This window comes from Pelophylax lessonae (genome assembly GCF_965119305.1).
Source record: "Pelophylax lessonae genome assembly, chromosome: 5".
In the NCBI taxonomy this organism is placed as follows: Eukaryota; Metazoa; Chordata; class Amphibia; order Anura; family Ranidae; genus Pelophylax; species Pelophylax lessonae.
The window spans coordinates 75,088,938-75,114,320 of record NC_138772.1 but is presented as its reverse complement, the minus strand read 5'-3'; the positions used below and the strand labels follow the sequence as shown (position 1 = coordinate 75,114,320).

The 25,383-nt window shown below is 47.5% G+C and overlaps 1 protein-coding gene across 1 annotated transcript in view; it reads left to right on the top strand.

Moving 5' to 3' along the window:
* Positions 1-22,239: 22,239 nt before the first annotated feature.
* LOC309556431 (uncharacterized protein C10orf67, mitochondrial) overlaps positions 22,240-25,383 on the top strand; it is a 222,951-nt gene continuing 219,807 nt past the window's right edge. The window contains exon 1 of the mRNA XM_082258895.1: positions 22,240-22,371. Coding sequence (XP_082115021.1) covers positions 22,289-22,371 — 83 coding nt within the window. The 5' untranslated portion in view covers positions 22,240-22,288. The remainder of the gene's footprint in view (positions 22,372-25,383) is intronic.

Sequence of the window (25,383 nt, the reverse complement as noted above, 5' to 3'; positions counted from 1 at the left end):
CAGCAGCCAGCACGTTGATGTGTGCTCTGTCCCTGAATCTAAGCAGCATAATGACGCCGCTGCGGCTGCCTCGAACTTATAAAGACTTGGTCACATGCTTCAGACGGCCAATCACAGCTACTGAGACATTTGCAGGCATGGCTGGGATGGCTTAAGGCACACCAGTTAAACGATTGTTGATTGGCTGTTGAAAGCCCGCCATGAAAAGAGCGCCAAAGCATGCAAAACCCGGAAATAAAACGACCGAACACGGATTTTTACCCGAACATACAGTAAAGTGTCCGTGTCCGTGTTCGGGTACAAAAAATCCAATTATTCGGTACGAACACGAATAATACAGTCCGTGTTCGCTCAACACTAGAGCCGACTACTGCATACTGAAATTCTGCTAAATTCTAAGTCAGCGCAGGCTGCGGAAATTACAGCTCTCTGTGTTGCATTGGAGCTAGCAGAATGAGATACGGTAAATATCTACAGTGATTCTGCTTATGCTGTGGGTATATTGCACAGCTTTGCACAATTATGGCAGGAAAGGGGTTACCTGATAGCAACAGGAACACCCATTCAGCACAAAGAGTTAATTGTCAGACTGTTGTTTGCAGTTCAATTGCCTCTTAAAGTAACAGTAATTAAATGTAAAAGCACATACTGGGTTTAATGACAGTGTGTTGGTTGGAAATGTTTTGGCTGATTAATATGCTAAAGAAGCTATTTACTCTTATCAGCCACATGTAGTCCCTATATTTTTGGTCACAAATCTTCAAGTGGACCATGGGGTTGTCAAGGCCCTACAGGAAAGTTCACCCCACTGATCCACTTGGTCTACAAAAAGAACTGTTTGCGGACCAGATGGCCTGTGGAGGTTGAATGATAAACTGGTTGCTCCACCGACTCTTTTTCCTTCATTGTTGGCCTTGAGCCATGGGCCTTGCCATGTCTCAACAGGAGGGAGTGTGAACAAACAGTGGTGGGCACCAGGTTTTTACACATATGCTGCTAAACAGGTTAATGAATGTGCTGTATGTCAAATGCATAACATAGGTAAACCAGGGCCTACCCCTATGAAACACATTCCGCATACTGAGAAGCTGTTTCAAATTGTGCAGATTGACTTCTCAGATATGCCCCCTTGTGGCCGATTCAAGTATCTTTTAGTTTGCGAAGAAGATGCCAGAACAGTAGTTAAGTGTCTTACTAGAGAATTGATTCCTAGGTTTGGTATGGGAGCTGTGATCTCTTCAGACAGAGGTACACACTTTGATAACAAACTAATAGCAGAGGTGGTAGATATCTTAGGTCTGAAACAACAGTTACACACCACATATATACCACAGGTTAGTGGGATGGTGGAACGTGCTAATCAAACCTTAAAGAGGTATCTGGCCAAGATGACTACTAATGGAAAGAGAACATGGGTAGAAGCATTGCCTATAGCCCTAGCAACTATCAGGACTACCCCAAAGGAGAAGATATATTGTTTGGGCCCTCCTAAAAGACTTCCTACAGCTTCTGTAACATCAGAAACAGTGACTTTAAGACTTTAACACAAATGTGTTTTCTGATACTTTTTCCAAAGCAGGACAACCAGTGGACCTAAGTGAAAAGACTCATGGACTAAATTCTGGAGAATGGGTGTACATCAAGTATCACACCCCGAAGACTACTCTGTCCCCTAAGTGGAAGGGACCGTTCCAGATTATTCTTGTGTCTCCCACAGCTGTAAAGCTAAAAGACTACAAGTATTGGGTGCATGGTTCCCATTGTAAGGAAGCAGTATGTTTGAACAAACATACAAGCCAGTGTACTGCTGGCAAGGACTTTTCTGTACCTTTACCTCCTAGGTCATCTCCATCATTGACTCAGGCTCGAGCCAGAAGACTACGAATATGGAAGAATGTCTCTTACAGTACCTAGAGCTGATCTGCATCTCTGAGGAATTATCCTGAGTGGAGGAGCCTCGGTGTGGATCACAGTCATGATGTATGAATGGACTCACATGATAAAAAAAGGTGAGACGCATGATACCTTTTTCCTCAATGCTACTGTAATGACTAAAAAGTTACACATTACCCCAGAGTCTGGAGTTGAGCAAAGGCTGAAGAGAGACTTACATGCTAAACTGGGAGAACCCTTCTATAAATTCCTTTATGGCCATGCAGTTGCAAGCTGCCAAGAAGTTGGAAATCACTAAATGCTGGATATGCACACACTCACCTATCTCGCATAAGACTTTGCCCTTACTAGGAATACCCAGTACCCTAGCTGAGATAGAAGACAGTGCTCACTTTGGTGATATCAGTGCTAAGATGCTTGACAAGGCCATTTCACTGCTACGATTTACCAAGGCCCCAATGAGAATTCCAGCAGTATGTATTAACTTTACCTGCATTTATCCACCAGAACTACTTGAGAAAGGTTTCAAGAATGCTGATCGAGTGATTGGAGACTCTCAGTGCATGGATAATGCGGATGTCAGGTATTGGTTTGATGGTAAAGATTTTATGTGGAGTACAGATCGATATCAGGAATTGCATGATTTCACACACTGCCAGCATTCACGCCAGAACAATTTGAAGTTATTAATGTGTTTGCAGGGATATTACTACAGAAAGGCATGTGCTGCTCCCTCAGGTTACTATTTCGTGTGTGGAAAGAAAGCTTACACTTGGATTCCATTAAATTCCATGGGAGTTTGCTACTTAGGGAGGGTTGTGCCTGCTGCATGGTACATGAGTGACAATGAGTTTAAAGAGACACAATTGCATAAAATTCCTGCCCATTTCTTCAAAAGAGCCCTTACTGAACAGGACATTCCAGTACAGGCTACCCCCGGACAAGTGAAAGATGATATTAGCAGAAATTAGGAGACTAAAGATGACACTGAAGAAGAGACTAATCTTGAAATACCAACACCTATCCCAACTCAAAATATAGGCCCAGAGAAAGAAATGATGATGATATTAATATTGAGTCCCATGATAGAGAGATAAGACCAATATTTTCTATACCTTGGGTGAATAGATGTTGTATTAAGAAAGCCTTCAGTTTTATTATAGATTTAGCTGACTTAATGGATAGCATAACTGCTCTGTATAACAGAAATTTCATATTAATGGCCACGGAATTAAAAATGGTTAAAAAGGAGGTTTTGCAACACCGGCTGGTGTTGGATTACCTTACTGCTAGTCAGGGAGGAATGTGTACTGTAGTGGGAACCTCATGCTGCAATTACATAGGAAATGATACGAAAGCTGAAGATGCAATCATTTCACATGTATAAAGGGCGCAGCAATTAAAGCTTTATTTTTGTAAGGAACATACTGAAACCGCTTGGATTGGAGGTAGCTGGGAAAGTTGACTCTCTTGGCTAAAACCTGTCAACTGGTTTACTGGTATTGGAGGGTGGTTCGCAGGTATATTGCATGGTATCCTGTGTATTGTTGGAGTTATAGTATTGATTATACTGGTAGTTAAATGTGTACCAATGCTATGCAAATGTTGTATGAAAATGGCTACTGCTCGTACTAATACTGGTTCTTTTGAGCTCTCGAGGTCTTGCATAAAGACAGCCCATGAGATGGTTACCCGCATACCCGAAATCCAACCTAAAGACACAGAAGAAGTTTAAAAGAAAAGACACAGATGAATTCTAAACTCAGGAGGGACTGTCAAGATAAAAACATATTGAGGACTCTTAAAAGACTTTTATATTATGTATTCATGTATCAGTATAGCAGTCTAGAGTCCCCTCTTAATCCCTGAATATATTTAAACATCATAGTTTTAGAAATTCAGTCTTTAGTCTGATTATGTTGTCTCTATTATGAATATGTGTCAACTGTAACATGAGATGTTCTGCCAAGAGAACTTCCCTAACTTTCCGGAATAACAGATAAACAAATATATATTGGCTTAGATAATTATAGTTCCAGTAACCGGCCATTAATTGCATATTATCCATCATTTTTAATTGTCATACTCCCCTCCTGTTTCTAGAGCAAGATGACCAAGAACTTTGCTAAATAATCAACAAAGGCTGTATTATGGCTGTTTTATGAAATATTGTGTAATAAAAAATGTATAAGTAATCACATTCTCTATTTCTGTATGAGATGTGGTCCTTGCGCAAGTAATCTCAGTAAAGCTTACCTGAACAGATGCAAACCTGATTGGCTTAGATTATTTCATGGCTCAAACTTAACATTTGAACTTAACATGAACTTAACAGTAGTTCTGTTGAGAAAAATGCCTTGTTGATGTCAGAGGTCAGAGGAGAATGGGCAGATTGGTTCCAGATGATAGAAAGGCAACAATAGTTAGACTTTTATTAACAGTTCAGGCAGGTGGTAGAGGTGTAATGGTGTGGGGGATATTTCCTTGGCACACTTTGGGCACCCTAGTACCAATTGATCATCATTTAAACTCCACGGCCTACGGCCCCTTTCACACGGGCTTTCTGCCCGGCGGACTCCATTTTGCTCAGCAGGATATCGATCTGCTGATCCCCGCTGAGCAGGCGGATGACAGGTCCGTGTCCGGTCACTGTACTTAGACGCACCTGTCAGATCCCCGCTCTCCTCTATGGGAGACCAGATGAAAACAGACCTCCTGTCTATTTTCATCTTATCCTATCCGATCCTCCAGACGGATGGAAAATAGGGTTACCATTACCATCCGTCTGGATTTCACGGTCAGGATCGGATCGGATAGCAGCGGGTGTCAGCGAACATGTCACAGCTGACATCCGCAGCTCTATAGGGGTGCATGGAGCATCTGATCAGGTCTGCCTGAAAAACTGACAGGCGGACCTGATTGGAAAGTCCCTGTGAAAGGGGCCTAACTGAGTAGTGTTGCTGACCATGTCCATCCCTTTTTGACCAGTGTAACATCTTCTGATGGCTCCTTCTAGCAGGAAAAAGCTCAGTACAGCTTTTTTTTTTCTGAGCTAAAATACAGCCCATTAATTGTAATGTGCCTGTGCACACAGGTGCGCAAACAAGCGCTTTGCATTCTTCAGTAAGAACAAAATAGAAAAATCTGCATTTTTGGTCAGTAATTTAAGCCTCAATGCACGCAAATATGCACAAATACGCACGAATACTCGCAAATGTATACCAAAAAAAAGGTCTGGAAAAAATAGATACTCAAACAGGAGTATCGTGTGCAAGAGGCCAAACTGGTTTCTTGAACATGACAGTGAGGTCACTGTACTCCAATGGACTCCACACTCACCAGATCTCAATCCAATAGAGCACCTTTAGAATGTGGTGGAAAGGGAGATTTGCATCATAGATGTGCAGTCGACAAATCTGCAGCAAAACCATGACCAAAATCTCTGAGGAATGTTTCCAACACCTTTTTGAATCTATGCCACAAATAATTAAGGCAGTTCTGAAGGCAAAAGGGGATCCAACCCGGTAATAGCAAGGTGTACCTAATAAAGTGAATATCTATAGAAGAAATATATAAAATAATTAGAGAAAAAAATGGATTTCTGACCTCCGTTTTCATGTGAATGTTTCATATTTACTATAAATTCCAGCCTGCACATGGAGCTCTAGATTGCTTTTTGCATATAGCTGCTTTGCTGAAAAAATGTCTGCTGAGCTCAAACAGCTGAATGAGGATTGACTTATCTTTATCTCTCCCTGCTCTGTACAGCACCTTATGGAGTTTTCATTAGAAAGAAAGGTCACAAAGGAAGAAACTACTGCTGTGATCTCTTTAAAAAAACCAATGATGCCATGCAAAACCAGCTCCCTGGGTGTAGACCTATTAAAGCCCAAGTCCCCGCAGGCAGGGGTTTGAAAAACCAAAAAAAATACCCACCACTGAATGCTTTACCCCACAATGATTGCTTTCCACTACTAGATGTTCTTTCAGGCTGAATGATGCCCACTTACCCATGATATACTGTGAGTGCAGGGAGACCCTGCACTCAGTTTACTGATAGAGAGAGCCACGATGACATTATCACGTCAGCGCTGCTCTCTTTATCATTAAGGACCACCCAAGATCCATAGAGAACTCTGCATAATACATATCTGCCCTGAAGACATCTGGAAAGGGTATTTCAAAAAAGCAATCAAACCAGCAGAGGGGGAGCACTGAGGGCAGGAGGTGGGGCACTGAGGGACAAGATGGGGATCTCAGAAACGGCCCAAAATGTTTATTTTCAAAATTGGATTTTTCTTTTGTTTTATGAAATTGACAGTCTCTAGTCCAAATGCAGTTTGTAATGCAGTCAACTTATCTGCATAATTTGGTTTGTGAGTTCCTGTGTCCCCACAGGGGGTAGGACAGGGGCTGCACTCAGTAGGTAGCGCATAAATGATTGTATACTGTAGCAGGAGGAGCCAGACACCTCTGCACCACCTGAATTTGAGGTGAGGTCTCTGGCTGAATTCAAAACGCAGATAACAAAGAAGGGTGTCAGTCTGTTGAGAGTTTCTTTAGTGATTGACGGACAGAGATGTATAGTAATGAAGTAGAACTACTTAAGTACTGTACTTAAGTACCAAAATGCGGTATCTGTACTTTCCTAGAGTAGAATTTTTTTCTCCTACTTCTACTTTTACTTCACTACATTTTTTCGATGATTTCGATACTTCTACTCAAGTATTTTTTTTTTGTGCTGCATAGTTACTCGTTACTTTTAAAAAAATTACCACTGCCAGAACAGTAGATGGCAGGTTTCATAAAGCTCAAAAAAATGTGTATAATGTCATTTGTAAATCAGCGCATACGGAAATAAAGGCTGTGTATAATAAAAGCTGCTATACCAAATCTTTACAATAAAAAGAAAATATGAAACAAACAAATAAATGGTGCTACAGCGCTTAAAGTGCATCAAGAAACTACTAACAAACACAGGTTAATCATTTGAAATAATAAAAAACAATATGATGTTCAAACGTTTGACTTCTTTCTTTAATAACTACATAACACAGTACTTGTACTTCTACTTTCAGTACTTGAGTAGAATTTTTTTTTCAAAACTACTGGTACTTTTTACTTTTAGTACTTAAGTAGCAATTTTTTTTAAAAAACTACTTGCAATACTTAAGTAAAAAAAATGTTGAATACTTTAGTACTTCTACTTAAGTAACTTTTTCTGCGAGCACTTCCACTTCTACTCAAGTCACTTTTTGATCGAGCACTTGTACTTTTACTCAAGTAGAACTTTCAAGTACTTTATACAAGTCTGTTGACGGAGGGGCTGATGGCTGCAGGTCTCACTAGAAGGCTAGAAGATACATGGAACTGTGTAGACAGATACACTATATTGTCAAAAGTATTGGGGCGCTTGCCTTCTATACGCACGTGAACTTTTATGGCATCCCAGTCTTGGTACAAAGGGTTTATTATTGAAGTGGCCCATCCTTTGCAGCAATAACATAAAGACATGGATGAGCAAGTTTGGGGTGGTGGAACTTGATTGGCCTGCACATCAACCTGATAGAAAACCTTTGGGATGAATTAGAGCGGAGACTGCAAGCCAGGCTATCTCGTCCAACATCAGTGCCTGACTTCACAAATGCGCTTCTGGAAGAATGGTCAATTATTTCCATAGACACACTCCTAAACCTCGTGGACAGCCTTCTCAGAAGAGTTGAAGCTGTTATAGCTGCAATGTGTGGGCCAACTCAATATTGAACCCTACGGACTAAGACTGGGATGCCATTACAGTTCATGTGCGTGTAAAGGCAGGCGTCCCAATACTTTTGACAATATAGTGTAATTCCGTATGTGCTGTGGTTTGCTTTCTGCACTGCTGGGACTTGTAGTTCTAAATTGTTGTGGCTTTCTGGACACTGGGACTTACTCTATTCTCTGCCCTTCCTGCAACTGCTGTCTTTGTGGTCTAGATGCTGCGGCCAAGACACACAGCCTTCTGAGGACCTGTGATGTGCCTATGAAGGGCCTTCTGCCCACCAGACCCCTTTTTACCTGCCAAACTGCCCGAACTTCCATTGCTGAGGCCACTGTGGGCTGGTGAGTCACTGAATTTCTGCCCTGTGCCTCTGGACTTTGCTGTACTGGATTGTGGCCTGCTACTCACTGTGCTCCTCGACTTTGCTGTACTGGATTGTGGCCTGCTACTCACTGTGCTCCTGGACTTTGCTGTACTGGATTGTGGCCTGCTACTCACTGTGCTCCTGGACTTTGCTGTACTGGATTGTGGCCCGCTACTCACTGTGCTCCTGGACTTTGCTGTACTGGATTGTGGCCTGCTACTCACTGTGCTCCTGGACTTTGCTGTACTGGATTGTGGCCTGCTACTCACTGTGCTCCTGGACTTTGCTGTACTGGATTGTGGTCTGCTACTCACTGTGCTCCTGAACTTTGCTGTAATGGATTGTGGCCTGCTACTCACTGTGCTCCTGGACTTTGCTTTACTGGATTGTGGCCGGCTACTCACTGTGCTCCTGGACTTTGCTTTTCTGGATTGTGGCCTGCTACTCACTGTGCTCCTGGACTTTGCTGTACTGGATTGTGGCCTGCTACTCACTGTGCTCCTGGACTTTGCTTTACTGGATTGTGGCCTGCTACTCACTGTGCTCCTGGACTTTGCTTTACTGGATTGTGGCCTGCTACTCACTGTGCTCCTGGACTTTGCCTTACTGGATTGTGGCCTGCTACTCACTGTGCTCCTGGACTTTGCTTTACTGGATTGTGGCCTGCTACTCACTGTGCTCCTGGACTTTGCTGTACTGGATTGTGGCCCGCTACTCACTGTGCTCCTGGACTTTGCTGTACTGGATTGTGGCCTGCTACTCACTGTGCTCCTGGACTTTGCTGTACTGGATTGTGGACTGCTACTCACTGTGCTCCTGGACTTTGCTGTACTGGATTGTGGCCTGCTACTCACTGTGCTCCTGGACTTTGCTGTACTGGATTGTGGCCTGCTACTCACTGTGCAGGCGTCCCAATACTTTTGACAATATAGTGTAATTCCGTATGTGCTGTGGTTTGCTTTCTGCACTGCTGGGACTTGTAGTTCTAAATTGTTGTGGCTTTCTGGACACTGGGACTTACTCTATTCTCTGCCCTTCCTGCAACTGCTGTCTTTGTGGTCTAGATGCTGCGGCCAAGACACACAGCCTTCTGAGGACCTGTGATGTGCCTATGAAGGGCCTTCTGCCCACCAGACCCCTTTTTACCTGCCAAACTGCCCGAACTTCCATTGCTGAGGCCACTGTGGGCTGGTGAGTCACTGAATTTCTGCCCTGTGCCCCTGGACTTTGCTGTACTGGATTGTGGCCTGCTACTCACTGTGCTCCTCGACTTTGCTGTACTGGATTGTGGCCAGCTACTCACTGTGCTCCTGGACTTTGCTGTACTGGATTGTGGCCTGCTACTCACTGTGCTCTTGGACTTTGCTGTACTGGATTGTGGCCTGCTACTCACTGTGCTCCTGGACTTTGCTGTACTGGATTGTGGCCTGCTACTCACTGTGCTCCTGGACTTTGCTGTACTGGATTGTGGCCTGCTACTCACTGTGCTCCTGGACTTTGCTGTACTGGATTGTGGCCTGCTACTCACTGTGCTCCTGGACTTTGCTGTACTGGATTGTGGTCTGCTACTCACTGTGCTCCTGAACTTTGCTGTAATGGATTGTGGCCTGCTACTCACTGTGCTCCTGGACTTTGCTTTACTGGATTGTGGCCGGCTACTCACTGTGCTCCTGGACTTTGCTTTTCTGGATTGTGGCCTGCTACTCACTGTGCTCCTGGACTTTGCTGTACTGGATTGTGGCCCGCTACTCACTGTGCTCCTGGACTTTGCTGTACTGGATTGTGGCCCGCTACTCACTGTGCTCCTGGACTTTGCTGTACTGGATTGTGGCCTGCTACTCACTGTGCTCCTGGACTTTGCTGTACTGGATTGTGGCCTGCTACTCACTGTGCTCCTGGACTTTGCTGTACTGGATTGTGGCCTGCTACTCACTGTGCAGGTGTCCCAATACTTTTGACAATATAGTGTAATTCCGTATGTGCTGTGGTTTGCTTTCTGCACTGCTGGGACTTGTAGTTCTAAATTGTTGTGGCTTTCTGGACACTGGGACTTACTCTATTCTCTGCCCTTCCTGCAACTGCTGTCTTTGTGGTCTAGATGCTGCGGCCAAGACACACAGCCTTCTGAGGACCTGTGATGTGCCTATGAAGGGCCTTCTGCCCACCAGACCCCTTTTTACCTGCCAAACTGCCCGAACTTCCATTGCTGAGGCCACTGTGGGCTGGTGAGTCACTGAATTTCTGCCCTGTGCCCCTGGACTTTGCTGTACTGGATTGTGGCCTGCTACTCACTGTGCTCCTCGACTTTGCTGTACTGGATTGTGGCCAGCTACTCACTGTGCTCCTGGACTTTGCTGTACTGGATTGTGGCCTGCTACTCACTGTGCTCCTGGACTTTGCTGTACTGGATTGTGGCCCGCTACTCACTGTGCTCCTGGACTTTGCTGTACTGGATTGTGGCCCGCTACTCACTGTGCTCCTGGACTTTGCTGTACTGGATTGTGGCCCGCTACTCACTGTGCTCCTGGACTTTGCTTTACTGGATTGTGGCCCGCTACTCACTGTGCTCCTGGACTTTGCTTTACTGGATTGTGGCCTGCTACTCACTGTGCTCCTGGACTTTGCTTTACTGGATTGTGGCCTGCTACTCACTGTGCTCCTGGACTTTGCTTTACTGGATTGTGGCCCGCTACTCACTGTGCTCCTGGACTTTGCTGTACTGGATTGTGGCCCGCTACTCACTGTGCTCCTGGACTTTGCTGTACTGGATTGTGGCCCGCTACTCACTGTGCTCCTGGACTTTGCTGTACTGGATTGTGGCCCGCTACTCACTGTGCTCCTGGACTTTGCTGTACTGGATTGTGGCCTGCTACTCACTGTGCTCCTGGACTTTGCTGTACTGGATTGTGGCCTGCTACTCACTGTGCTCCTGGACTTTGCTGTACTGGATTGTGGCCTGCTACTCACTGTGCTCCTGGACTTTGCTGTACTGGATTGTGGCCTGCTACTCACTGTGCTCCTGGACTTTGCTGTACTGGATTGGGGTCTGCTACTCACTGTGCTCCTGGACTTTGCTGTACTGGATTGGGGTCTGCTACTCACTGTGCTCCTGGACTTTGCTGTACTGGATTGTGGCCTGCTACTCACTGTGCTCCTGGACTTTGCTGTACTGGATTGTGGCCGGCTACTCACTGTGCTCCTGGACTTTGCTGTACTGGATTGTGGTCTGCTACTCAATGTGCCCAAATTGTGCCCTGTGATTCTGGACTAAGTCCCTGCTGTACTAGATTGCTGCCCTGTGCCTCTGGACTTATCCCTTGATGTGCCATATTGCCAGCCTGCTATATTTTTGCACATCCCTCACTGTGTTGAAATTATTGCCCTGTGGCCTCCCCCTTATCTGACTCCCAGTTTTGTTAACCCCCAAAATAAAAGAAACGCTTGGTCATGGGCCCTAAAATCCATCTTGATGTCAGCATATTTTGTTATGTTACAGCCTTATTCCAAAATGGATTAAATTCATTATTTTCATCAAAATTCTACAAACAATACTCCATAATGATAATGTGCAAGAAGTTTGTTTGAAACCTTTTCAAATTTATTAAAAATAAAAAATGAAAAAAATCCTATGCACATAAGTATTCACAGCCTTTGCGCAATTCTTTGTTGAAGCCCCTTTGGCACCAATTACAGCCTCAAGTAATTTTGAGTATGATGCTACAAAGCTTGGCACATCTATTTTTGGGCAATTTCTCCAATTCTTCTTTTCAGGACCTCTCAAGCTCCATCAGGTTGGATGGGGAGCGTAGATGCACAGCCATTTTCAGATCTCTCCAGAGATGTTCAATCGTGTTCAAGCCTGGGTTCTGCCTGAGCCACTGAAGGACGTTCACAAAGTTGTCCTGTAGCCACTCCTTTGTTATCTTGGCTGTCTGCTTAGGGTCGTTGTCCTGTTGGAAGATGAACCTTTGCCCCTGTCTGAGGTCGAGAGTGCTCTGGAGCAGGTTTTCATCAAGGATATCTCTGTACTTTGCTGCATTCATCTTTCCCTCAATCCTGACTAGTCTCTCAATTCCTGCTGCTGAAGAACATCCCCACAGCATGAGGCTGTCACCACCATGCTTCACTGTAGGGATGGTATTGGCCAGGTGATGAGCGGTGCCTGGTTTTCTCCAGACATGATGCTTGCCATTCAGGCCAAAGAGTTCAATCTTTTTTTCATCAGACTGGAGAACTTTGTTTCTCATGGTCTGAGAGTCCTTCAAGTGCCTTTTGGAAAACTCCAGGAGGACTGCCATGTGCCTTTTACTGAGGAGTGGCTTCTGTCTGGCCACTCTGCTATACAGGTCTGATTTGTGGAGTACTGCAGAGATGCTTGTTCTTCTGAAAGGTTCTCCTCTCTCCACAAAGAATCGCTGGAGCTCTGTCAGCGTGACCATCGGGTTCTTGGTCATCTCCCTTACTAAGGCCCTTCTCCCTCGATTGCTCATTTTGGCCCGGCGGCCCGCTCTAGGAAAAGTCCTGGTGGTTCCAAACGTCTTCCATTTATGGATGATGGTGTCCACTGTGCTTATTGGGACCTTTAATACTGCAGAAAATGTTCTGTACCCTTCCCCAGATCCAGTGGCGGCTGGTGAAGTTTTAAGATGGGGGGGCGCAAGACCCCGCCCTTCTATTTTGGCCCCTCCCATTTCTCAGAAGCCACACCCCTTATAGACCCCACCCATTTTGTCCCCTGTATTTTGCCTGCGTGAACCAATTCTCCCAATATATCACATATTAAGGGCTCCATCAGTACTAGTATATCCCATAATAGGGAGCAGGGGCCCTATTATGGGATACACTGACAGAGTGGCACAAACCCCACAGTACAGGCCCCTTGTACAAACCCCACAGTACAGACTCCCTAGCACAAACCCCACAGTACAGGCCCCTTGTACAAACCCCACAGTACAGACCCCCTAGCACAGACCACACAGTACATGCCCCCTTTCAATGTAGTGACCAGCGTACATGCCCCCTTTCAATGTAGTGACCAGCGTACATGCCCCCTTTCAATGTAGTGACCAGTATACAGGCCCCCTTTCAATGTAGTGACCAGTATACAGGCCCCCTTTCAATGTAGTGACCAGCGTACATGCCCCCTTTCAATGTAGTGACCAGCATACATGCCCCCTTTCAATGTAGTGACCAGCATACATGCCCCCTTTCAATGTAGTGACCAGCGTACATGCCCCCTTTCAATGTAGTGACCAGCGTACATGCCCCCTTTCAATGTAGTGACCAGCATACATGCCCCCTTTCAATGTAGTGACCAGCGTACATGCCCCCTTTCAATGTAGTGACCAGCGTACATGCCCCCTTTCAATGTAGTGACCAGCGTACATGCCCCCTTTCAATGTAGTGACCAGCATACATGCCCCCTTTCAATGTAGTGACCAGCGTACATGCCCCCTTTCAATGTAGTGACCAGCGTACATGCCCCCTTTCAATGTAGTGACCAGCGTACATGCCCCCTTTCAATGCAGTGACCAGCGTGCATGCCCCCTTTCAATGCAGTGACCAGCGTGCATGCCCCCTTTCAATGCAGTGACCAGCGTGCACGCCCCCTTTCAATACAGTGACCAGCGTACATGCCCCCTGCAGAGGTATGGCAGTGGGAGAGATGGGATCAGGCAGAGGGATGGTGGTGGGAGAGATGGGATCAGGCAGAGGGATGGTGGTGGGAGAGATGGGATCAGGCAGAGGGATGGTGGTGGGAGAGATGGGATCAGGCAGAGGGATGGAGGTGAGAGAGATGGGATCAGGCAGAGGGATGGTGGTGGGAGAGATGGGATCAGGCAAAGGGATGGCGGTGGGAGGGATGAGGGCATGAGGCAGAGAGGGATGGCAGTGGGAGGGATGGTCATGGGATGAGGCAGAGCAGAGGGGGATGGCAGTGGAAAGGCTGGATGGATGGATGGTCATGGGATGAGGCAGAGCAGAGGGGGATGGCGGTGGAAAGGCTGGATGGATGGATGGTCATGGGATGAGGCAGAACAGAGGGGGATGGCGGTGGAAAGGCTGGATGGATGGATGGTCATGGGATGAGGCAGAACAGAGGGGGATGGCGGTGGAAAGGCTGGATGGATGGATGGTCATGGGATGAGGCAGAGCAGAGGGGGATGGCGGTGGAAAGGCTGGATGGTTGGATGATCATGGGATGAGGCAGAGCAGAGGGGGATGGCGGTGGGAAAGGCTGGATGGATGGTCATGGGATGAGGCAGAGCAGAGGGGGATGGCGGTGGAAAGGCTGGATGGATGGATGGTCATGGGATGAGGCAGAGCAGAGGGGGACGGCGGTGGAAAGGCTGGATGGATGGATGGTCATGGGATGAGGCAGAGCAGAGGGGGATGGCGGTGGAAAGGCTGGATGGATGGTCATGGGATGAGGCAGAGCAGAGGGGGATGGCGGTGGAAAGGCTGGATGGATGGATGGATGGTCATGGGATGAGGCAGAGCAGAGGGGGATGGCGGTGGAAAGGCTGGATGGATGGATGGTCATGGGATGAGGCAGAGCAGAGGGGGACGGCGGTGGAAAGGCTGGATGGATGGATGGATGGTCATGGGATGAGGCAGAGCAGAGGGGGATGGCGGTGGAAAGGCTGAATGGATGGATGGATGGATGGTCATGGGATGAGGCAGAGCAGAGGGGGATGGCGGTGGAAAGGCTGGATGGATGGATGGTCATGGGATGAGGCAGAGCAGAGGGGGACGGCGGTGGAAAGGCTGGATGGATGGATGGATGGTCATGGGATGAGGCAGAGCAGAGGGGGATGGCGGTGGAAAGGCTGGATGGATGGATGGATGGTCATGGGATGAGGCAGAGCAGAGGGGGATGGCGGTGGAAAGGCTGGATGGATGGATGGTCATGGGATGAGGCAGAGCAGAGGGGGACGGCGGTGGAAAGGCTGGATGGATGGATGGTCATGGGATGAGGCAGAGCAGAGGGGGATGGCGGTGGAAAGGCTGGATGGATGGATGGTCATGGGATGAGGCAGAGCAGAGGGGGACGGCGGTGGAAAGGCTGGATGGATGGATGGTCATGGGATGAGGCAGAGCAGAGGGGGACGGCGGTGGAAAGGCTGGATGGATGGATGGTCATGGGATGAGGCAGAGCAGAGGGGGATGGCGGTGGAAAGGCTGGATGGATGGATGGTCATGGGATGAGGCAGAGCAGAGGGGGACGGCGGTGGAAAGGCTGGATGGATGGATGGATGGTCATGGGATGAGGCAGAGCAGAGGGGGATGGCGGTGGAAAGGCTGGATGGATGGATGGTCATGGGATGAGGCAGAGCAGAGGGGGATGGCGGTGGAAAGGCTGGATGGATGGATGGATGGATGGTCATGGGATGAGGCAGAGCAGAGGGGGACGGCGGTGGAAAGGCTGGATGGATGGTCATGGGATGAGGCAGAGCAGAGGGGGACGGCGGTGGAAAGGCTGGATGGATGGATGGTCATGGGATGAGGCAGAGCAGAGGGGGATGGCGGTGGAAAGGCTGGATGGATGGATGGATGGATGGATGGATGGATGGTCATGGGATGAGGCAGAGCAGAGGGGGATGGCGGTGGAAAGGCTGGATGGATGGATGGTCATGGGATGAGGCAGAGCAGAGGGGGACGGCGGTGGAAAGGCTGGATGGATGGATGGTCATGGGATGAGGCAGAGCAGAGGGGGATGGCGTTGGAAAGGCTGGATGGATGGATGGTCATGGGATGAGGCAGAGCAGAGGGGGACGGCGGTGGAAAGGCTGGATGGATGGATGGTCATGGGATGAGGCAGAGCAGAGGGGGATGGTGGTGGAAAGGCTGGATGGATGGATGGATGGTCATGGGATGAGGCAGAGCAGAGGGGGACGGCGGTGGAAAGGCTGGATGGATGGATGGATGGATGGTCATGGGATGAGGCAGAGCAGAGGGGGATGGCGGTGGAAAGGCTGGATGGATGGATGGTCATGGGATGAGGCAGAGCAGAGGGGGACGGCGGTGGAAAGGCTGGATGGATGGATGGTCATGGGATGAGGCAGAGCAGAGGGGGATGGCGGTGGAAAGGCTGGATGGATGGATGGATGGTCATGGGATGAGGCAGAGCAGAGGGGGATGGCGGTGGAAAGGCTGGATGGATGGATGGTCATGGGATGAGGCAGAGCAGAGGGGGACGGCGGTGGAAAGGCTGGATGGATGGATGGTCATGGGATGAGGCAGAGCAGAGGGGGATGGCGGTGGAAAGGCTGGATGGATGGATGGTCATGGGATGAGGCAGAGCAGAGGGGGACGGCGGTGGAAAGGCTGGATGGATGGATGGTCATGGGATGAGGCAGAGCAGAGGGGGACGGCGGTGGAAAGGCTGGATGGATGGTCATGGGATGAGGCAGAGCAGAGGGGGATGGCGGTGGAAAGGCTGGATGGATGGATGGTCATGGGATGAGGCAGAGCAGAGGGGGATGGCGGTGGAAAGGCTGGATGGATGGATGGTCATGGGATGAGGCAGAGCAGAGGGGGATGGCGGTGGAAAGGCTGGATGGATGGATGGTCATGGGATGAGGCAGAGCAGAGGGGGACGGTGGTGGAAAGGCTGGATGGATGGATGGATGGTCATGGGATGAGGCAGAGCAGAGGGGGATGGCGGTGGAAAAGCTGGATGGGTGGTCATGGAGGACTGACAGGACAGGAGGACCACGAGGACTCACCGGTGGTGATGTCTTCTTCCAGCAGATGACCTCCGGTGGTCTGGTCTCCTCTCCGGTGCTGCCGTCACTCCCGTCCGGTGTCCACCCGACTCAATCGCCCGCGGTCCGGTCCACTGCTGCGAGTGACGTCAGCGGGGTCAGCGTTGGATGTCCTGGATGCTGTGATTGGTCCAGGCTGGAGGCTGGACCAATCACAGCCAGGAATCCACGAAGTGGGGGTTTCCAAGGAATCTGCCTTGCGCCCAGGTTACGCCCCCCACGCCCCCCAGAAGGCAGCCAATCGGCGCCTCTTCTGGGTGGTAACCCTACCCCCCCACCCCCTCCACATCGGCTGGCGGCGGCGGCGAACGCAATTTTTTTTTTTTTCAAACTTTATTGCTCGTTTTGCAATCTTTTTTTTTTTTTTTATCTTTTTTTTTTTTCTTCCTTTTTTCAGGGGGGGGGCGGCGCCCTGGCGCCCCCTATGCACCGGCCGCCACTGCCCAGATCTGTGCCTTGATACAATCCTGTCTTTGAGATCTAGAGACAAATCCTTGGACTTCATGGCTTGGTTTGTGCTCTGACATGCACTGGTAACTACAGGACCTTATATAGACAGGAGTGTGCCTTTCCAAATCATGTCTAATCAACTGAATTTACCACAGGTGGACTCCAATCAAGAAACATCTCAAGGATGATCAGTGGAAACAGAATGCACCTGAATACTTAAAGTGGAGTTCCACCCTAAATTTATACTTACCTCCATCTTCTCGCTCCGGGTCTCCTGAAAAACAAATGGATAATCGCAATTTTTTTTTTTTTTTTTACTTACCTCGTTATGGCTTGCATTGATTCCTGGGAGCTGAACGTCATCGCTCCCAGGAATCAATGTGCCTGCACCGGCCCCGACGTCAGTTCCGGTGCAGGCGCCGTCATACCTTGCAAAACAGCTTCTGGGCATGCCCAGAAGCTGTGCAGGGATGACGCTGAGGTACCGGAGGTGACGGCGGGGCCGGTGCAGTGCATCGTGGGACCGAAGAAGACGGAAGAGGACACAGAAGAGGATCGCGCTGGCTTCAAGCTGCCCACACCTGAGATGGCAGCGCTGGAGAATACATTTTCAAGGTAAGTACAGTATTTCTTCTTGTAGGTAAGTGCAACCCGGGACAGATCAGAGGCTATCCATTGTGGAATGCACTAGCCCTGACTGTCCCAGCGGGTATTTTTATTAAAAAGAACGTTCACTGGCTGGAACTCCGCTTTAAGTTCATGTAATTATTATTATTTTTTTTTCAAATTAATTTGCAAAGACTTTAAACAAACTTCTTTCACATTGTTATTATGTGGGCACTGTTTGTAGAATTTTGAGGGAAATAATTAATTTAATCTATTTTGGAATAAGGCTGTAAGGCCCCTTTCACACAGGCGGACCGTTCACATCCGCCTGTCCGTTTTTTTGGCGGATCTGAATGGTCCCCCCATGCATCTCTATGGGGCATCGGATGTCAGGGGAGACATGTCCGCTGACACCCGATCCGATCCGTCAAATCTGGACGGATGGAAACCCTATTTTCCATCCGTCCAGCGGATCGGATGGGATCGGATGAGAACGGACCGACGGTCCGTTCCCATCCGATTCCCCCATAGAGATCTATGGGGCTGTGACAGCTCTGTCTCCGCACACAGTGCCCCCCTGCTCAGCGGGGGATTGGCGGATCGATCCCCCGCTGAGAAAAGCGGAGTCCGTCCGACGGACTTACTGTGTGAAAGGAGCCTAACAGAAAAAGTGAAGCACTGTGAATACTTTTGGGATGCACTGTATATCCTTTAACCACATGCTGACCGCCCGCCGCTGATATACTTTTTCAGAATTGTCGCTCTTTTTTTGTTTAGAGCGCAAAAAATAAAAATCGCACAAGTGATCAAATACCACCAACAGAAAGCGCTATTTGTGGGGGGAAAAGGACATCGATTTTATTAGGGTACAGCATTGCAAAACCTCGCAAAAAATGGCCTGGTCATTAAGGGGGTAAAACCTTCTGGTCCAGAAGTGGTTAAGTGGAGGATCATCAAAAGAAAAAAAAAATCACAAAAATTTGTATTCTACCATCAAAATGAAGAACAACACAAAAAAAAAAGCCAAAAAAAGTGTCCATTATCCATTTTTTAACAGTATTTATCTCTATCCATATTTCAGTTTGATAAATATGACAGATGGCAATATGTATGAACAGGCCTATAATAGTGTTCCAGAACATTCAATCCAAAAAAAGCTCTGAAAACACCATCTATATATAGATCCAAGACGTCTGCCGCACGCTATGTGGCGGATTTGCTGTCTTGTCCTTGATCCCATTCAGATTTACATGGTCCCTCCCAGCAGAGGGATTTCAGAACATGTGGCATGGCTTCCAGCACAGTGTGGCATTTCATGACGCAGATATTTTCTATTTAGAGTCCACAAGGCTTCTGATTCATAAAAAAGAATGTTAATTGGAGCCAGGAGATTGTGATACTGAGACTTGGATTTTATTATCCGTAGTACAACTGTTCACAAATATAAGTGTGGAAGACAAATACAAATATTGGGTGCTTCCTATGAAGCACCAGTGACAATGACAAAGATCAGCACGACGGCCATACTTAACCACTTCTGGACCGGAAGATTTTCCCCCTTAATGTTTAGGCCATTTTTTGCGATTCGGCACTGCGTTACTTTAACTGACAATTGCGTGGTCATGCGACGCTCTACCTAAATAAATTTGATGTCCTTTTCTTTCCCACAAATAGAGATTGGTGGTATTCGATCACCTCTGCAATTTTTATTTTTTTGCGCTATAAACAAAAAAAGAGCGACAATTCTGAAAAAAAAAAAAAAAAAAACAATATTTTTCACTTTCTGCCATATAACATTCCCAATAAAAAATAAATATCACATTTTTTTTATTCTTTTAGGCCAATATGTATGCATATTTTTGGTAAAAGAAAATCCCAATAAGCATATATTGGTTGGTTTGCGCAAAAGTTATCGCTTCTACAAACTAGGGGAAAGATTTATGTCATTTTATTTTTTTACTAGTAATGGCGGCGATCAGTGATTTTTAGCGGGACTGTGACATTGCGGTGGACAGATCAGACTCCTAACTGACATTTTTGACACTTTTGGGGGGACCAGTGACATTACTACAGTAATCAGTGCTAAAAAATATGCACTGTTACTGTACTAATGACACTGGCAAGGAGGGGGTTAACACCAGGGGCGCTCAAAGGGTTAAATGTGTCCCTAGGGGGTGTTTTCTAACTGTGGGGGGATGGACTTATGGAATGAACAGAGGGACCTGTGTTCCTAAATAGGAGAAAGACAGGAGCCCTGGGTTCATTGCTGATAGAACAGCGGTTCGCCGTGTTTACAACGGCAGACCACCGTTCTGTCTCCACGGGAAGTGATTGCAGGTGCCCAGGGGCAATCGCGGCCGCCGGACACGCAGATCTGCTTCCACCGTGGTGAATGGTTGCGCCCACGCATCTGGTGCACATGCACACCCCTACTCGTGGTGCCATGAAGCGGCGAAAAGTTACGTTGTTTTGCGGGACAGAGCCGACCTGCCGCAGTATATGTACTGCTGGCGGTCGGCAAGTGGCCGGGTAACGTGATATCAAGCCAAAACTCTTTTGTATAATTTTGAATAAGGTGGGGAAGGGATTGATTCTCTTTCAGGTTTTTACTGCTATCTGAGGCTCTGCTACAGAGATTTCCCCTCATCTTCTGTTTTAATGGACAGGAAGTGAAGATAACTTTCCAACAGTTACACAAACCAGCATAACAATATTTTTCTTTTGTACAGTAGGGTAAGGCTAGAACCACTGTCATATTTTTATTTCTGTCTGTGTTGCGTAAGTCCTGTCAGGTGGGTCCCTTGTCCGGGCAAATCCTATTAGTATATTCTGGCTATTTTTTATGGCTAATAGGCAAGCTATTGTAGAAGGCCTGGGAAGCTATGTGGGATGTACCAAAGCACACAAAATTACCACTTGCCGAGGTGCGGCAGGTCGGCTCTATTGTACAAAATCATGTACCTGTATGTCATTTTGTGCAATAGCCACTGGGTGGTGCGCGCACGCTGTGGGAGGCGCAATTGTGCGGTGATTGGACACTGGGGATTCCAATCAGCGGGTCCATCGGACCCGATGTCCGCCAGCCACCCATGATCATTCCCCAGAGAGGCAGAACGGCGATCTGCCTATGTGAACAAGGCAGATCACCGTTCTGACAGGAAAGAAGATGGAGATCTTGTGTTCTTGCTAAGCAGAAACACAGATCTCTGTCTTCATCCAGTCAGACCACCCCCCACACAGTTAGCAAGCAACCCCTAGGGACACATTTAACCCTTTGATCACCCCTGATTTTAAACCCCTACCCTGCCAGTGTCAGTACAGTAGCAGTGCATTTTTTTTAGCACTGATCACTGTAAGGGCTCTTTCACACGGCCGCTCAGTTTTTTTCTTCCGCTCCGGCGCTTTTTTTTTTTTTTGCACGGACACGGATGACACTTGTGTCATCCGCTCCGTATGTCCGCATATCATCCCATCCGTTTGCGGATGATATACGGACATAATGTATGTCTATGGGCATTGCAGATGTCAGCGGATGACACCGCTGACATCCGACTTTGCATCCGTTCCGTTTTTTAAACGGAACAAAAATAGGGTTCTGTTCCGTTCCAAAAAACGGAACAGAACTGAAAGGATGAAGATCGGATGTCAGCGGATGGTCATCCGCTGACATTTGCAATGCCATTGACATACATTATGTCCGTATATCATCTGCAAAAAAATAGGATGATATACGGACACACGGAACGCCCATGTGAAAGAGCCCTACTAATGTCACTGGTTCCCAAAGAAGTCTCAATAGTGTCAGTTAGGTGTTCTAGACTATTTCTCCGCCGCAATGTCGCAGTCCTGCTAAAAAACACTGACCGCCGCCATTACTAGTAGAAAACAAAATAAATAAAAATGCCATAAAAACATCTCATAGTTTGTTGGCGCGTTAACTTTTGCGCAGACCAATCAATATACGCTTTTTCGGATTTTTTTTACTAAAAATATGTGCGATCTGATTCATGTGCGAACTGTCAGTTTGCACTGCGATATGCGAGCTGATCTGGGGGTGTCGTTAACTTTGTATTGGCACCCCCCGTGATTCGCATATGGCAGTGTGAACTGCCAAGTGAGTTCAATGCGATTCGGGAACCTGCAGTGGATTCGCAGGGTTCCCGCATCGCAATAGTGTGAATCAGCACTCATAAAGTTTTTCTCGGTGTCATTTTTTGAAATTCTTAGATTTGGGTGAAGTTCCTCTCTCTATGTAACCCCTACACGGCACTAATCACGCTGTATAAACAGTAAGCATGATTATTGAACAATGGGAATGGGTTCAGTTCTCCCAAACTAAAGATGGCTGCGGCTGAGTCCGCAGAGCGGAAGTGTCTCTTCCTGCGGGGATCCGGTTGCCATGGAGATAGAACGCTGAGAAGTTTGTGCGGGGAAAGTTGGATCAGCATGGAGCGGCGGGTGTTAGCGGGGAGGATCGGCGGCTTTGATGAGGATTCTGTGTCCGCCTATGTGCGGGAGATTCAGCTCAGGTATCCGATCTGTATTATCAGCTGCACGACTTCCACACTGACCGACCGACTTCAGTCTGTTCACAATGGCGATCCAGAGAGTCGATCTATGGGTGATGGAGCATTAGGGTGACTTTCATGGAACACGTGTGATAAATGTGTGTAGATGATAAAGCCATGTGATGGGGGCTCATTCTCTATCATTAATGCGCACATAATTGCGCATATTCACAAAATGTGCAAAAAAACAAACAAAAAAAGCATGTTGTACTTGCTGAGCCATTCATTTTTATTTTTTTAACATTTTATATTTTAGGTGCTCTTCATTATTAATGGCACCCCAAACATGGTAGACGTGGTGCGTTGTTGCGTGCGTGAAAAAAGCTGGACAAACACGTGCAATGCGCAATGCCCCCAAAAACGTATTTGAGCTACATTGGCGCATTTGTCATGTGTAGGGCAGCTCATTGAAATGAATGGGCTGCCGTATGCATGAAAACGCACAAAATTTGCTAAGTGTAAATGGGGCCTTAGGGCCATGTATATTTCTGCAGTGCGTCATCGCACATTATGGCACACATAGACACGCGTTTCATTGAGGCAGGCCAACAAAATCAATAGACATTCCAAAAATTAAACGTGTCACAAATTGTACCTTGCAGCACTTTTTGGTTGCCTTAGGGTCCGCTGTCCGAAGAGGTCCGTTCTGCTCAGCGGGGGATCGATCCGCCCATCCCCACTGAGCAGGCGGATGACAGCTCTGTCTCCGCTCTGTGTGCAGAGAGGGAGCTGTCAGATCTCCACTCTCCTCTATGGGGAGATCGGATGAGAACGTCCGCCTGTCTGTTCTCATCCGATCCCATCCGATCCTCCATACGGATGGAAAATAGGGTTTCCATTCGTCCGGATTTCAGGGACAGGATCGGATCGGACAGCAGCGGGTGTCAGTGGAGATGTCTCCGCTGACATCCGCTGCTCCATAGGGATGCATGGAGCATCCGATCCTGTCCGCCTGAAAAACTGACAGGCGAATCGGATCGGATCAGCCGTGTGAAAGGACCCTTAGTGCATTGAGGCAGTGCTGTATTTTGGCCTAGGCCAACAAGGCCCAGGCCTAGGGCGGCACTTTGCAGGGGGGGCAGCAAAAAAAACACCCCCCTCCACCAGAGACTCCATTAGCCACTGGTTGTTAGAGCTGTCTCTCTCTCTCTCTCTCTCACACCCCCCTCTCTCTCACCCCCCCTCTCTCTCTTCCCCCCCCCCCCCCTGTGAGATCTCAGGGGTTCATGCTGGGATTTGACTTCAATTTCGGAGGGAGTCACATCTGGTAAAAAGGAAGGAGTGGGGCAAATTTACTTTGGAGGGGAAGGGGGCGCCCAATTTTAGTTTTGCCTAGGGCAGCACAAAACCAAAATACACCACTGCATTGAGGTGCTGTTCAAAATAATTGTCCCAGCCGTGCGGCAATGTATGTAACATGGGTTGCAGCACGTTAGGCTAATGCATGGCTTCCTGCAACACGATTCCCTGAGGCTAGCTTCACATCTTTGCGTCTGCTTCTCATGTTATTTTTATATGAGTGTCTAATAATGCGTGTTTTTCACGCACATGCAATTTATATTCTTCTGCGCGGCAGCACAGCGCACAGATGTGAATGGGCCCGATAGAAAAGAAGAGGAACCCCTTGTTGTGTGTTGGACAGCAAGCCTAGAATTGCACAGGTGTGACCATGACTTTCATTTTTGTGTCTTCTGTTCATTGATATTTTCCTCCATGTTTTGTTGTACTTGCCTGCTCTGTGTAATGGTTTTGCACCATTACACGCGCTCCTGGCTCCTCCCTCCTCCCTCCTGCCGGTGCCTTCACAGCACTCAGCTTGCTCTGGGGGCACCCAAGCAGGCGTGCTCCCAACCCATGGTTCTGTGAGTCCATTCACTGATGGAGCCACGGCTTGGGCCTCCCATCTCCTGATTGACTCACTGACACTGACTGTATATGACAGCAGCGGGAGCCATCATTCAAAAGCCAATCCCCAGATAGGCAAGGCTCTTGTGGACATCACCGGATTGAGAGGGGGCTCAGGTAAGTATTTGGGGGGCTGCTGCACACAGGATGATGCATAGAATGCATGAAGGTAGAAAAACCTTGTGCCTTTACAACCACTTTAGGTCCTGCTAGATGACTTCAGGCTGACCCCTTCTGCACGTCCAGCTATGTAAATCATTAAAAATTAGTGTCTATACTGTACTGTTTAAAATCCAGGAATACACTGACTCACCCTGCTCTGCACATGCTCAGTTGCTCTTTTTTGTTAGGCACTCTGCAGAATTTGTAGAGACAGATCTGCTGACAGCCTAAAAATGTACCGCTGCCTTAGGCCCCTTTCACACATGCTGTCCGTTTGTCCGTTTTTCATCCATCCGTTGACGGATGAAAAACGGACATCAATGCATCTCTATGTAAAAACGGATGACAACGGATGATCATCAGTTAACATCCGTTTTCATCCACTTCCGTCAATGTCCGTTTTTTTGAACGGATGAATGCCCTATTTTTCATCCGTCAAAAAAATGGATCGGACGAAAAACGGATGTCAACTGATGACAACGGATGAAAAACTGATGTCAACTGATGACAACGGATGAAAAACGGATGAAAAACGGATAACAACTGACGAAAAACGGATGAAAAACTGATGACAACTGACGAAAAACGGATGAAAAACGGATGAAAAACTCATACATTTGACGTGACTGAACTGATGAACTGAACGGACCGTATGTGTGAAAGGGGCCTTAAGCTGGATACACACTATCCAACTTTTGTGGTTAGATTTCCTTCAGATTTACCTTTTCTATGTAGTGCAAGGGCCTGCCAGATTGCATACAAATTGAAAGTGTTTAGGTTTGACCTCATATTATATGGTTTTGGTGGTTTCAAAAAATGTTGTCAGTCTTCTTTTCTTATTTGTTTAGCAAAAAAAAGAAAAAAAGCGGTGATTAAAGCGGTTGTATACTCATGAAAAAAAAAACA